At 40.1% G+C, this 15,536-nt stretch overlaps 1 protein-coding gene across 7 annotated transcripts in view; it reads left to right on the forward strand.

The window, feature by feature from the left end:
- aplp2 (amyloid beta (A4) precursor-like protein 2) overlaps positions 1–15,536 on the forward strand; it is a 53,386-nt gene that overhangs the window by 14,816 nt on the left and 23,034 nt on the right. For all 7 annotated transcript variants that reach the window (XM_085244096.1, XM_085244089.1, XM_085244094.1 and 4 more), the window contains exon 2: positions 13,732–13,905. In XM_085244096.1, coding sequence (XP_085100222.1) covers positions 13,732–13,905 — 174 coding nt within the window. The remainder of the gene's footprint in view (positions 1–13,731; positions 13,906–15,536) is intronic.

A 15,536-nucleotide genomic window follows, 5' to 3' on the forward strand; every position in this document is an offset into this window, starting at 1 on the left:
CCTCGCTTCAGCAGCAGCTCCTGCCCTCACAATGAAAGAATAATAAAACACAGGATGCAGCAGGCATCCTCATGTCAGCCATCAGTAACTGAACAAACGGGCATCTGAACAGCAGCTCAGTGTGTCTGACGTGCCACAGATAACAGCTGAGAGAAAGATGGTGTGACCACACAGCACTGACAGCACTCATGTGAGAAAATGTATTACAGGGGAAGCCTGCGTGAAGATTTAAATGGAGAGGAGTGAAAACCTTTTTCCTGTGATGTCACAGAGTGGACACGTTAATCGTATCCGTGGCCTTTTTTTTTTCTTTTTTTTTGTCCCTTTGGTTAACCTGTTGGACTCAGGTTATGGATACATGATGCACACTTTGCATGGACTCGTGTTTTTGTCTCTGATACACTTGGACCATCTAACCATACTGTCTAAAGGCAAATTCTACCTTTGTATTAGTTATCAACTCATGTATGGTGTAGAGAGTCAGACTCAGCATTTCCATGAATGTATCGATCATGTTCATGTGTACAGTAAAGAAACAGGTTGATTTGCAGCAATGCACAATGCAGCCCTGTTATCGATTTCAGTTTGCCAGCACAGCTGGGGGTACTAACACTGTGGGCGTTGGCGATAAAAATTAAAAAAAACCCACAAAAATTCATTCTGCATTCAGAAGGCCTTTCACCACGGATTCCCAAATGAATGCAGTGATAGGATAAAATCATCACAGCTGTGAGAACTTCTACAAACCCTTGGCAGTATTTTCTAATCTCAGAGGCACTCAAAGTCTTAGATCTGTTTCTTTAGCCATTTTCCCACATGAACACAGACAATATCAGGAGAATGAAGTCAGCACTTTGTCTGAAGTTGTCCTTTCTCACCTGTAGCACAGAGCAGAAGATAGATCGCTGCAAATAGATTTTCACTACTGCAATTACTTTGATTTAGTTGAGAGGGCTCCCTGGAAAGAGCGTGCAGGAGGCAACACACATCATGTCTTCTTGAACCACATGATTAGCTTTAGATAGCTGGCAGGATAACACCACAGAGTTTAACGCTGCTTATATTTCCATCCATCCACCTCCCCATATCCACTTAAGGGTTACAGGAGGGTGGAGCTTACCCCAGCTGCCATAGACCTGAGGAAAATGGACACAGAAACGGGGAAAACCCTGACTGTTTTGCAACCTTATTTCCCACAATCCTTCACCCAACCAGTTGGTGCATTCAAACCCAGGACCTTCTTGCTGTGAGGCTAACCACTATGCCACCATGCTGCCTACTCCCTATATTTATTGATGAAATGATGATGTAAATATCACACGGCTCTTACACTACCTACAATAACATCAGGTAACTCACTATATAAACCCACGTTACCTGCTTGTCCTGTAAACATGCCATTGCAGACTGGAATCACTTTGAATACCTTATTTGCAATGTAAATGTCACAGAAGCAGGTTTTTACCTGTTTTAATCAGCTTTCTGGTAGAATTCTTTATCAAGCGAATGAACCTTTAAATCTATTTCACCGTTGTAATCCCACTCTGAGCTCACTGTTGTAACACTTCATCGAATGAAATGCAGTCCTAATGAGGATCGTTTCTCTTGACAAAACAACAGACTCTCATCAAGTTTGTGAGTGTTTATTTTTTTTTCTCTGAATGAGCTCCATTGGTCAGGGCGAGCCTGCAAGACAAGACCCCACTGGCCCACCAACTGGAGCTGCATATAAATAGCCCAGACGCACCTTCTCCCCAGTGAAAAGACTGGAAGGAAAAAAGTACTTTGCTCTAATTAACAGTGTTTTTTTTTCTTTCCTCTTGGCCTAGTATCTCTCCACTTTTAGCCTTTTAGTCGGCTCTTGTGTCCACAACCTCTTAAAATGAGACGTAGCATAATTACAAGGTAATGATAACAAGGAGCATACAGTTAGGAGTACAGAGATGAGAGTGACAGCACGCAGGCAATATTCTTGTGACAATACGGTGATCCTTTAAGAGAGGAGAGGAAAACAAACATGAGTGAAGTAGATGTCAGCCTTCTTTTTTTGTTAGAGCAGTTTATAGCAAGCAAAGGAGGGGAAAAAGAGAGATGGCATTTGTATGATTGAGCAGTGAGAGGCTGCCATGAAGTTCATCTTGAAGAGATGCATTTTCAGGCTTTGACTGAAAATGTGAAGTGACTATGAAGGCCTACTAATAGGGTCCCAGCTGCTTGACAGTGCTACATTTGGAAATGATATTGAGTGACTGTATATATTAGGAAGCTGCAAAAATGGTCAGAGTACCAGCTAAATCTTAAAATTGGCTGCTAAGCATACAGAGTCTGGGTGAAGCAATGTGGTGATGCTTTTGTGAAAGTCAGCCCGCCTGGGATCTTTTTAACTCTGTGAAAAGTTTAAAGCAGACTGCATTCAGACACAATGTGAATTTGAATTTGCTCTCACTTTGATGGCTGAAGCGATTTTGCAGTCATCGGCTTTTCACCACAAAAAGCCAACAGACAAATACTCTGACTTGCAGGTCCTCCATTTTCACACATGTTCGTCCAGACTAATTTAGTTTCATTCCTGTCAGGGAATCGTACATCAGCATGGAAAGATTTAAAAACATTCTCAACTGGAATGAACATCTGGTAAAAGTCAGATCTTTATGTGCATCCAAATATCTTTTTCCAGTTAAATCACCACATTTGTGGGCAGCTTGGAGGTTTGACAGGTGGTGGTAATGATGTTTTTAGTAAAGTTAATGAGCTAGTTATTCTTCCTTATTTGTATTTGCAACAGCCATTTAATTTAAAATACACCCCCAGTCCCCCCACGATCCTGAATTGGATAAGCAAAAGGTGGGTGGATGTTTGCTAATGTATGTGAATGTAGTCAAACTCAGCCCTGTTTTGCAACCTTATTTCCCATAATCTTTCACCTCTAAATCGTTTCACATATTGCAGAAATAGTATAACCACACTGTAAACTTGGATAAACACTGACTTTCCCACTGATGCTGCAGTTTTACCTAGAAATTTCTTTTTATATGATAAATAGCAGTGCAGTATATTCAGCACCTGACACAATCCTATACAGCTGTTGCATCGCTTCATTTTGAAGTGCTTGAATTATCAAATCCATTTGTATTTACACCTACTTGTGCTCTAAATGGGCTCTCCTCACAGTTTGACTTGCAGTATCTCAACATCATGACCTCTCATGCTAGAACTATAATAAAAACATTGAAAACACAAAAAAAAAAAAAAAACTAAATTCCTACCTTTTGCCTGTTTTGGGTGATTTATTCTTCTTCAGTTACCCAGATGGTGTTGATATGAGTGTTTAGTAATTTATCTGTTGTTGCAGCATCACTGTATCTTGTAACAGTGCTATCATGGGCAACATATTGTGACATCTCTAATTTATAAACTGCTTTTATTCGAGTCAGGATAGTTTGGGATTCATTTGTCTTGACAAATTGATCTTTGTCCCTCTAGCGCTACCTTATACTAAATGTAGAAGATTGATGTGGTTAATTGGTGATGTCATAGTGTTTTTAAGGCTTGGAGTTTTTTGCACTTCCACCCTGGCTTTTTTTAAGCCCCCGATGTTGCCACTTGACCATTACTAATAATAACTAATAACTCAGCTAAGATCAATCACTTCATATGTTTGTTTTTTTTTACCTCTTGAAGTCACAGTGTATGTGGCATGCAGTTGTCCTGAAACTCTAGCACTGTTTAGTATTTACCTCCCCTGATCAGGATTCCTCCCATAAGTCAAGCCGTGACTCACTGTCTGGTAAGTATTTTAGAAGGAACCAGCAGCAGTTGGTGCAGTATTTGCTTGTGGCATTGCTGAACAGACTGACGCACACTGCCATGGCAATGAGTGCACTTTTTTTTTTGTTTTGTTCAGGAGAGTCCCGAGCACAGACATAGCTTTGTTTACTGTACGTCTGCTCTGTATATGTGTGAACGCCAGGGAAAATGTGCAAAATCCTATAGAGCTGAGGGTCATTTTCATGTTTGCACACAAGGACAGAGTGTTGCTGAATGCACCAAACGGGGCAGAGCAGCTGTTATTGTTGTGTTATCCCCAGTGCCACTCACTCAGCCTTCGCAGCTCTTCTCCCTCTCTGCCACACTGGCTCATATGCCAGTCTCTTGTAACTGTGGCCTCATTCCCTCTTTATCCATTTTTTTTTTCTCTTTTTTTTTCTTCTGAACCACCCTCTTTTGTCTCTGTCCTGTCGTTCTGTCGCTTCTAATGATCTGTCTCCCTGCTTTCTTCTCCTCGCTCTCCCCTGCTCCACTTCTTCAATCTTTCACCCCATCATTTTCTCCCCTCTTTCTCTTTCTCCTTCTTTTCTTCTCTCTTTCCTCTTGCAGACCCAATGTTCGTCTGTGTGAATAGCTGGGATGCTTTTGTAGATCGTTTCCATAGTGACGAGACATTTGAACAAGTCGTTATTCACGTCCGTTTGCTGTAAGCTGGAGAGAGGCCATGTTATCTCCCCCTGGCATACAGGCAGACCCGCACAGCTCAATCACCACAACTGTTAGCCTGTAACCAGCGAAGTGCGCGTGCTTTAGCTAGATTTTAATTACAAAAGAGTCTCATTGATGTTTATCTCCGTTAATCAAGCATATCAGCCTTACAGAGCAAGAGATCCGAGTTTCAGCTAAAATCTGGCTCGTTTCAGGAACTGTTAACTTTGTTTTAACATAGAACATGTGGAAGATTAACACCAGTGAACACTTTACTTTGCAGTTAAAAAATAACTTTAAAGTGTTTTGCTATAGTCCACAAAATCTTGGAAGTTGAGTACATCTTAGACCCCTCAAAGTTCTTATCAGTATAAAATATGATGTCATCCTGTTTCCAAGAAAACACTCACCAATGAGCCATTAAAATGACACATTTGTAGCAACATATTATTTTAATTTCCCAATAAAAAAATTTATATCCAGAAAACGTGAATATTATGACGGGATATATTATGATCATGATGCCTGGTAGCCACCTACCAATAGACTAAAAATAACGTTGATATAGTAGAGCAGTGTTGCAGAAGGAAAACGGCTCTACTATATCAATGTGGTTTTCACACCCATATTTATTTTCTGTTTATTAATGTAACAAATGTGTAGTAACCCCCTATTTTTGCTAATATTTCATGTTTTGGAGAGTATCGCACTCTGAACAAAATCACTCATGTTGGTCAAAGAGAAGGGTACACTTTGGTCCTCAGTCCATTGCAGAGCTAAAGGCCAATTTAGAACCTCCAGTAAACCTAGCATGGATGTCTTTGGTCTGTGGGACTAAACCAGAGTTCTCAGAAGATCCACACATGCACACTCAAACATGAAAACATACACATCCCAGATACAAAGCTAGCAGCCAGTCAGACTGCTCAAAATCAGAACCTAACAACTGATTTTGTTAACAACCTAACAACTACCAGAAGGTTCTGAGTTTGAACGTGCTGATCACCTGGGGTTTTTGTGTAGAGTTTGCATGTTGTTGTGGGTTTTTTCCTGTGTTCCACTTTCCTCCCACAGTCCAAAGACATGAATGTTATGGTATTCGGTGGCTTTTTGTGGGAATAACCAAGTTTTTTTTTTTTGTTTTTTTTTTTTTCTTTCTTTTTTTTTTTTTTTTATAAAGGATCCAATTCGAATTTCAGCAAGATAAAAGTCAGCAAGCACAAAACCGTCTTCTAGGCCTTTTTTTCCCCCTCTTTTTTTTTTTTTTTTTTTTTTTTTTTTTAAATCTCAACGCACATGAACCACATTTCTTCAACCTACTTTTACTCCTGTCTCACAGTTTTAAAAAAAAATACTGGGTTAAGTAGTGATTTTAAACTGACTGTAGATGTGAGTCTGTCTCTGTCTTAACCTTGTGCTGAACATATCCGGGCGGAAAGGCTCAGTCATAGTTGGACAAGCTGTTAGAAAATTGGATTGATGATACATCTTGAGTCAGAAAGGTAAAAATTTCCTTATTGCATCTCACTGAGATCAATCATCCTTTGAACTCTCCTTAATTGATCAACTCATTGTCAAATTTGAATCATTTTCCTGGCTCGAGAAATGAAATGCATATGGTTACACGACTGTATTTTTACTCTTTCACACTTTGAAGCAGTCCCACACAGTCTCATTATCAATGGCATGTTCAATCAAGCACAGGTGGAGGAGCATAGAGAATTACTAATAAGCTGACTGTCTTATCTGAGGCTGGGGTTGGGGTTGGTGTGTCATGGATAATTCAAGGGTGTGGTAAGAGTATTTTTCTGCTCCCATGTGACAGTTTGAAGGAGAAGGAAGAGACTTTTCTCTCACGTCCGGTTCAGTCTGGCTGTGAATGATGGGAGGTTAATGAACCATACAGAGGTGACCGCTAGTGATTAGAAGTATTATGTTCGGTCCTCTGTGAAGCATCTCCCTGTCACCTTAAACTCTAACAAACACCGAAAGACACACTCAAGAGCAAAAAAACTTTCCTTGAAAACAATTGTACTTTAGTTTTTTTGTTTTCAAAGTATTTTTTGACTTTTTCAATGTTGAAGAAGAACTTTTTTTTTTCACTCGCTCAAACACATGCAGACTTTGTAGTTGGACAAAAGGACACTCATAGAGGAAGATCACAGTGAGTAATGTTTCTGTGTAAGGAGGAGGAAGCAGAAGTGCAACTTTCACATGTTTAGGTTTTGACTTTAGAGGGGAGAATGTCATTAACTGGAATCAACTGTTCCCTGAAATGCAAATGCATTTTTTGCACTGTTGGTTTGGGGCAGTGACTCATAGGGCATTTCCTTCTAGGGTAGTCTCAGGACACTTTAGATGGTGAAGACAAAAGGCCATTTTGCTCAGACAGAGGAGCCAATTTGCATTGCAGTGAGGGTTTGCCCTTTGGATTCCAATTCTACAAACATGACACCTTTTTCCTTTTGTTATTCAGCTTTTACTGTCTACCCTTTGAGGGTGGGAGGTGGCAGAGGTGTTTGGTCAGTAGGAAAATGTCACTGTCACAGTGCTGCTGAAAGTCTCTCCCCCACCTCTCGTCTGTTATCTGTTGTTTGTGTAGTGATGGTGCCAGTGGCTCACGCCCAGCCTTCCCATGGGCTTCACGACTGGCAGGAATCACAGCTACATTTGTGTGTGTGTGTGTGTGTGTGTGTGTAATATAAATGTTACGTTCTTACTGAAAGAAGTTAGCTTATATATATATATATATATATATATATATATATATATATATATATATATATATATATATATATATATATATATATATATATATATATAGATTTTGATTCCGTGGTTTACACTTCTCATAAAAAACTATTTCCTGTGTTTCTTATTGAATTAAACTTTTGGCAAAACATGACCATAAGACCGAGGGGAAATAGTTGCCAGCTTTTCGGTATAAATAATCAGTAAATTCCAGATAATAAATCAAAGTTTTGTCATTTGTTTTTAATCCCTGAACTGTCACCCACTTCCTGTTAAGTTGTCATATCCATTTTAATAATGTTTTCCTAATCTCAGACTTACTCCTCATGTATTCAGTTTCCTCTAAGCTGCCAACAGTAATTCCTATAACACATGTCATTATTTCTTTTTTATTGTGATAGTCACCTTACTCCAACACAGTGGGCTCAGGTAAACAGCTTAACCCCCCTTTTCTTTGCACACATTAAGCTCATAATCTAAATAGGCAAAACGTAAGCAGGCTGAATGCTCCTCCATACTTCAAATCACTGTCGGCATGAACACGTCTGTGTCCGTTACATTGATTCTTGTCTCGGTCCACAGCGGCACCCAAAGTGAATCGAATGAAGCGCTTTGTTTGGAAAAATATCTGCGTTTATGTCACCGCTGAAATTTCGATCTGTGCAGCATAAGTTGCTCCGTCGATACTTAAACGAGATAAAAATGCCAAAGTCTGTCTCCTTCCTCTTTTCTTCGAGCTAACATTATCCACAGATCCGTCTGTACGAGTGAAATTCTCTGAAAATGTTTTCTTTTCATTAGTCGTGTTCATGGGGGTGTTTTCATGTCTAAATCTGAACACCGAGCAAAGTATTTATTGATCAGTGACTCAAACCACTGCATATTGTTTAAAGGGAAATGAATTATGTTTGCCTTTCAAAGAAAATGCAGTTACAGAAGCAACAAACTAAAGAAACAATAAACAAGCCATACTAACGGCTGTTATAGAAACTAATACAGAAACGTGCTTTAATTGCTCCCCCACACACATTAGCACAATGAAACAATGGCTGCTCAGTCACACATTTTACTGCAAGCAATAAGACATCTCAAATCAATATTACATTTATTATGTTCCTGTATATTGTCCATGTAGGTTTTCCTCCTGTACATGTGAGTGCAGCTTTCTCACTACTGCATATCTTGTTTAAGTATTAAGTCACCAGAGGGAAGGATTATGTGGATTAACGATGCCAGGCATTTCTCTGCAGAGTCACATGGACGCTAAGCATTCTGTGAACATGAGAAATCCTGACTGGTGCCTCGTACTGGAGCTGCTTTTAAAAGGGGGCCAGACTGTGAGAATGGCTTCACCATACCTCTGCCAAAATTAGACCGGTTGCCACCGCTCAGTGAGGCCTGAAAAGTTTATAGAACAGTTGACACTGGAGCGGACTGCAGTGTAGCTGTTTTTATGCACAACATGGGCAGATTACCAGAAACTGTTTATGAGAGAAGCCAGGCTCCACCGTTTATTCGACTGTCTGGTCACGGAGGAAATTTGTGTACAGTTTGTTTTGGCACGTTCAGAGTTTGCACCTCTGTGACTGCTTTGGTGGATCACCTCTGAGGTGCGAACCCTGCTGTTTTGAAGATTATGACTCTTATGTATTCATCTCCCCTTTCCCACTGTTCTCTCAGTGTGTGTCCCAAGCTCACACGCTTTTCATGCATACTGGCCTGACAGGTCAACCTGAGACCACACAACCACACACATACACATACACACAGATTGGATTAGCTTCTTCTGGATTTTGCCCAGATGCTGTGTGGTAGGTCATGTAATAATTGACCCGCACTGGTCCTGCAGGGGCTTACTGAAGCCTCATTAAGGAATGTTTCTTTCTCTTTTCTTTTTTGGGGGGATGTTTTTGTGCCAGCTGTCTTAGCTACACCTTCCTTATTCTCTTATTTCTGCACACAATCTGCATTGTTACCGATATCGGGCTTTATTTAGTCCTTTTCAGAGCTTGCATGGAAAATCATTTTCTCCCTTTCATATCAAACAGTGGGAAAATGTCCTCCACAGACTTGATAATGGCCTGAACTTAAATAATCCATCTCAGTAAATGTAAAGCGTTAATCCATTTAGACCGTTTCTGTGACTTGTTGTTATTTCATTTCATGTCATGTCGATTATTTTCAGCATTTCTTGTCATTACATGATAGAAATAGTGGGGCGAAACAGGAAATGTTGGTAAAAAGAGAAGGGAAATGACACAGAGCAAAGAAAATCACCATCAATTATCTTCTAATGACTTATCCTCTGGAGGACAGTTTTTCAGGGCTTTCAGCAAAGACAGTGGATGTCTTTATGTCTTTTCCCATATGCCACAAGTAAGTGCTTATGAATTCAGATACATTTTAAAATGCTACATCATGCATCATTATCAGAAAACACCCGATCATCCTTATTTTCTTCTCCACAGTCCCCGTAGAGAGCATGCTTCTGGTCCCAAAATCTTGTCCCTTGCAAATTTATGTTGATTCATCTTTTACAGAGATTTCACTGCACTTAGGTTCAGCATTTATCTTGTAAATATATTATTTTGAAGTAAAAGAGAATTAGAAGTGTTTCTCTGTTTCTTTATATTTATGTAACAATACAGCAATAAATAAGTCAAATGTGTACACAATGTATAGCAAACAGTGGTTTAATGTAGACTAGATATAGATGCTTTAACTCGCTCATGTTTTACCCTTCAAACGACAAACACTCTGTTTGTGTAGCTTGGTTCTTAGAGGGCCAGGCTCTAATATCTGTGGTATATTTATCTGTTACGGGAATAAAAAGGAGCATTGTTTGTGTGTTCATTCAGTGTTTCATGCGTTACAGCACAACATGCCCTGCCATGTCTTAGCTTGTTTTATGTGGAACTTGGCTCGGCTCTCAGAGCAGACCAATAAAACATGTTTGTGTGTAGGAGGCGGACTGGGAAAGCGGTGGCACACACACTGGTGTGTGTTTGGAGTAAAGAGTGAAAACGAGCTGAATGATCCTCAACCCACACAGCTTTTGACAAGCGCCTGTCTCTCCTGCGTTCACGCCACCTTCTTTATTCCATTACAGTCTGCATTGACTTGAGAATAATATTTGAAGCTGGGATATAAGCCAATCGGCGCATGTTTCCTGCTGCTGTTTACCCAATTTGCCTGAGCTTTCCTCTGTCTCACCGCCTCTCCCTTTTTCCAGCTTCCACTCCCTCTCGCCGTCTTTTGTCTCCCCTCTTGCTGAGCTTACGCACAGGAGCAGGTGTTCACACTTACACGATATAACATCTCACGGTGAGTCAGTAATGAGAGATGAGAGGGCTCGATGACTTTTTAGGCGCGGTGGCTTATTTGTCCGTGAGGTGTGTGCCTCAGCAGTTAAAATTACATTCAGATTGTTTTTGTATTTTAGCAGCATAGAGATACACACACACACACACACACACACACACACACACACAATGGTGGTAACGCATGACAAAGAAAATATTTTGTATCGAAGCATATTTCTGTATGCCAACAAAATCTCAAAAGACAGCATGATTTTCAGTGCAATCCAACGCTCCCGTTTGCTCTTCAAAATATGCTGAAGGCTCATCTTTTTTTAATCCCACTTATTAATCTATTATTTCATGTCTCCAGGCAATCTAATCTGTTTTTTCTGTTTGTATAAAGCCTTCAGGTCTAGCGAGCTGAATTAGCAATAACATTACATGAGGATTTTTTTACACCCTGATCATAAATATCAGCAAAAATAATTGACAGTCAAAGGGCTGCTGTACTGTAAAAATTAAAAAATGAAATAGTGGCCTGATCTTCTATTTCATGTTGAATCACATCGAGATTGAAGAACGTAATTAAATATTATTGCATATAACCTCCATTTCGCTGGCCCTCGTGGGTTGACAGAGCACATCGTTCTTGAATGACATAAAGAACTGGAACAATGACACTCCAGTTGTGTGCTTGACTGCTCTGGAAATGACATTCAGATGAGCGACTGTCCAAGGCTGAGTCGCAACCAAACAAAAATTGTCTGTTTCAAAGTTGGACCAAAATGTGCGACATGTTGAATCAAGAACAAAGGAATCTACGTCTCCTGTAGCAGTGTGCATTTCGCCGTGTGTTTTCTAAAGGTGACACGGAAAAGACAGGAACCACAAAGGAGCTAGTTTTCTGTGTGTCACTTCTCGCGCTCTCAGACGCCCTCCATTGCACTGCTCTTTGTGCAGGTCTGGCTCCTAAACTGGCATGTGACTGCAGATTTACCACAGTGGTATTAACTGCCTCCACTCTTCCTACAGTGCTATTGTTGTCTTTGAAGAATTAAATATAAAGCGGGAGTCAAAGGGGTGTCGAGACACACCCAACACTTGTTTTTCAACGGCAACCTTGTAGTTGTAGTCAGGCTGTCACTATCCCCTCTACACCTCTCTGCTCCTGAGGCACTCTGAGAATACCTGAGAAAGCAGGTGGAGAGCAAACAGGCTTAAATTTTTTGTTCAGGTCAATCCTCGCTAGTTGCTGTCTTTTCAACAATTAACAGTTTGTTGGATTTAACAGCGTAAAAATATACATAGTTCACCATGCAAAGTCTACAAAATTTTTCAAATAGAAGAATTTGTTAGGCCAGCAGGTAAAACATTATTATATGTGTGTATAAGTACACAAAGTGGAAGTAAATTCAAAGAAAAGAAAATGTATATAGTATACAGTACTGTATTTGTTTTTGTAAGCCTCTATCTAGCTACAGTTCAATAACTGTAATAATAACCTAAATCTTAGTGTTCAGTTTTTAACCGTTTGAGATTTGCTGCCGTTTTATTCCTTGTTTGATTGCCTATTTTAGTTCAGAGAGGGAGTATTGGAGCAGGGTAAAGGCATAATCAGGTAGTCTGTGTGGACGGACATGTTTTGAGGATGTGCTTGTTGCTAAATGTGCACGTGTATACTTATGTAGGTATGTGTTGGGCTGGAGCTTTATTCAGTTGATGTGTGTTTGTCTGTGTGCAAGCAGACTGAGCTCTGGTTAACTCTGCAGCTCATCACGCAGCACAGCCAACTGCTGATTACACAGCACTTGTTTTGTCCTCACTCTACTCTGTTCTGCATCCATTGTCAGCCTGGGAGCCTGCACAGAATTAAACAGAGAGCTTTGTCTAACACGCTGTTACTCAAGCGTTGCTCTTCAGCTGTTTTGTCCTTGGCTCAGTGCTACAGCGGCGACACCTCTGCCCACATCTTCTCTGTGTTGAGAACCCAGCAAATGGTCAGAAATGTGTCGCCACTCATTGCCTTGATCTCCCTCTGGGGCTGAAGCGTGTTTACTCAGTCTGATGATATTATGACAATCAAGTGGGCATCAGTTCTGTTCCACTCCCTGTCTGGAGACTCCCTAGTGTCTGCTTTGGGACAGTTTGGCATGCAGACCTACATCGCTTCACTGATTAATATGAGATGCCTGTGCAGTAGCACCACTAGCATCACGTGAACATTAGCAGGATGTGACTTATTGTTTCAATGAGGAGCCGATGACACGACCCATGCTAAACACACACCGAGCCACATGAAAGCCAATTGTGCAACAGATGACTGCACAGTAGCTTTGAATGTGTCCATTTGATATCATAAGAGCTGTTTAGTTATCAAATGAAGGACATGCATCTGGGTGTTTGTGCTTCCTGCTTGCTTAAAAAGGAACTACAGTATATTGTTTAGGAAATCATAACAGAGAAGAGTATACAAAGATAGCAGAAGCTAACAGTTAAGATCAAAGGGTGTGCAAGTAAACAAAGATGGGGAATGGCGTTAGAAGAAAGAAATATTATGGATATATTTCCAGAATATCTTGAAAAACCTGCTTATCTTGTTCTAATATGTCTGCACAGCTGACCTGATGATGCAGAGTGTGTGGATTGTTTACTCTGAAGAATAAATGATCTCTACTTTGTAGAAAGACTTTGGTCCCGGGAGGTCTAGACAATCAAAGCTCTGCCTTCAACTAGGAATGTCCTGGTTTGTGAGGCGTGACGGACTGCAGTTTTTTTCCCCGTCTGATCTCCTGCTCTCTGTGTGAAGCCTCTTAGTTACTCAGTGCACATCAGAGCTAAAAATGTTGTGCACAAATCCAATCAAACCTCCACTTGTTTAACCATCCACCCTGCCAAATATTCCCCAGGTGCAATTAATTTGTCTCCTGTCTGAATCCCTCTGCTCTCTCAGCACTGCAGCAGAGAGTTGGCAGCAGCCAAGACATGCAATACTTCATGTCTTATAAGTTCTGTATTACAGCACATAATCCGAATCTGGTTTATCCGATCAGACTCCATAATGCAGAATGGTGTTTATGAGAGATGGGAGTGGGGCAGACAGCTTCTCAAGTCTGTCAACCAGCTTATTCCCCAGCTTTTATGGGCTTTATGATGACTGAGTGTTTTAACCCTTATTTCTCTCTTTGCTCTTGTCCTTCTGCAGGCACTGGCAGCAAACGCAGGCACAGGGTTTGCTGTGGCCGAGCCACAGGTGGCGATGTTCTGTGGAAAGCTCAACATGCACATCAACATTCAAACCGGCCGCTGGGAACCAGACCCATCTGGGACTAAGAGCTGTGTAAGAACCAAAGAAGGTATACTGCAGTACTGCCAGGAGGTAAGACATTGTGACACAGACACGTCTTTATCCTGTCAGTCTCACAGACTTGATGAAACTCATTTACTACTTAGAACGCTCAGTAGCTTCATGAGTTGTCAGTTCATTAAATTAGATGGCTAGGGATGCAACTGTGTGAAAGTGCAAGAAACGTGTTTGAAGTAACAATTGCAAGGATTTTTATTTTATTATTATTTTTTTGGATAGTTGTTTTTATATGACTGCAATTAATCAAATTTAATTTCAGAACCACTTTCGGCTTTGAATGATTATTAAAGCTAGATAATCGAGATAAAGCAATTATTTTGCTGCGTTCTGTTTTGCAGTAATTGTTTTGCTTTCCTTTCCATTTACCTCTCAATGAATGTGCCAGACCGTGGCATATTTGGTTTCTTTATTTATTTCTAGCAGTTATTTAGTTGTTTAATTTGAATTATAATTAAAGTTCAGAGAAGTTTTAACAAATTAAGCTTTGCCTGTTAAGTAAAGTCTTTGAGTAGTTGTGTTAAACAATCCTGGTCTCAACACTGACCAAAACAACTGTGATGATGACTTTTGTGATAACTGAGCATGACATTACGTTGCCATTTATCCCCCATTTGTGCCATAGAAACAAGGAAATTTTCTTAAATTCATGTATTTTTGAACATATATTTTGTCACATTTTCTTTATACTTTTTATACCTAAATAATAAAATAATAATTTCATCATGTCTGGTTGATTTTAAGAGTTTTCGGGTGGCACATGTGTGATGGCTAAACCTGCAGTCTACTGTGTGCTTTTATTCATTTTTCTTGTTCCATTTAGCAGCTTATTGGTGCTGCTGTCAGGAAATATATTAAATGTCATTTACTGAGAGTTAACTGAGAAGAATACTTTGACATTTTTGGATACACGCCTGTTTTCTGTCTGGTGGGGAGTTAGATGAGAGGATCAAACCGATCTCATGTCTGTACAAAAATAAAAAAGCAGTGAACTGGAAAAAAAAACAAGATATCCGGTTTAATAAGTGAACTTTAGAGCTGCTTTCAGGCAGATTTTTGGACAGAGCCAGGCTATTTTCTTTTTTCAGCCTTCTTGCTAAACTAAGATAACCTGCTCGTGGCAAATGAAAATGGTGTCTGTTCAAAACAGCTGGGTTTGCTTCACAGTAGGTTCACAATGAAATAACAAACTTTTGCACAACTTTAGATTATTAAGTATAAATTATTTGTTGAGGACATTTTAGGTTAGGTGGGTGGCATTGAAGACTAAATTGATGTGTACTGAGGGAAATTAGCTACTGTGGTGAGGGGAAAAGCCAATTTTCATTTTTCTGTGATTTGTCGCTAGAGAGGCTATAAGGTGTTATTTACACTATGGTGGGTGGCTTTTAAATTCCCAGATCTTGTGACTGTCATTTTCTCAAGCTGCCTCTAAAACGAAGTTTTACACAACATGGATATCCTCACTCTTATTTACTCAGTACTCCTACTATACCTGCTAACCCAGGAGGCTTCTGGAAATGGTGTCATGGTTTATTATGCAGCCATCCAAGGGAAGAAAAAAAAAAGCAGGGCTGTACATTTTCAAGCAACCTATCTCAAAAGCTTCAGTTGCATTTACCAATGACATTTTGTTGGCATTTGGG

Source organism: Mchenga conophoros, linkage group LG14, assembly GCF_057382185.1.
Source record: "Mchenga conophoros isolate Kocher_MC1m ecotype Shallow Benthic linkage group LG14, M_conophoros_male_GT1.1, whole genome shotgun sequence".
NCBI classification, from domain to species: Eukaryota; Metazoa; Chordata; class Actinopteri; order Cichliformes; family Cichlidae; genus Mchenga; species Mchenga conophoros.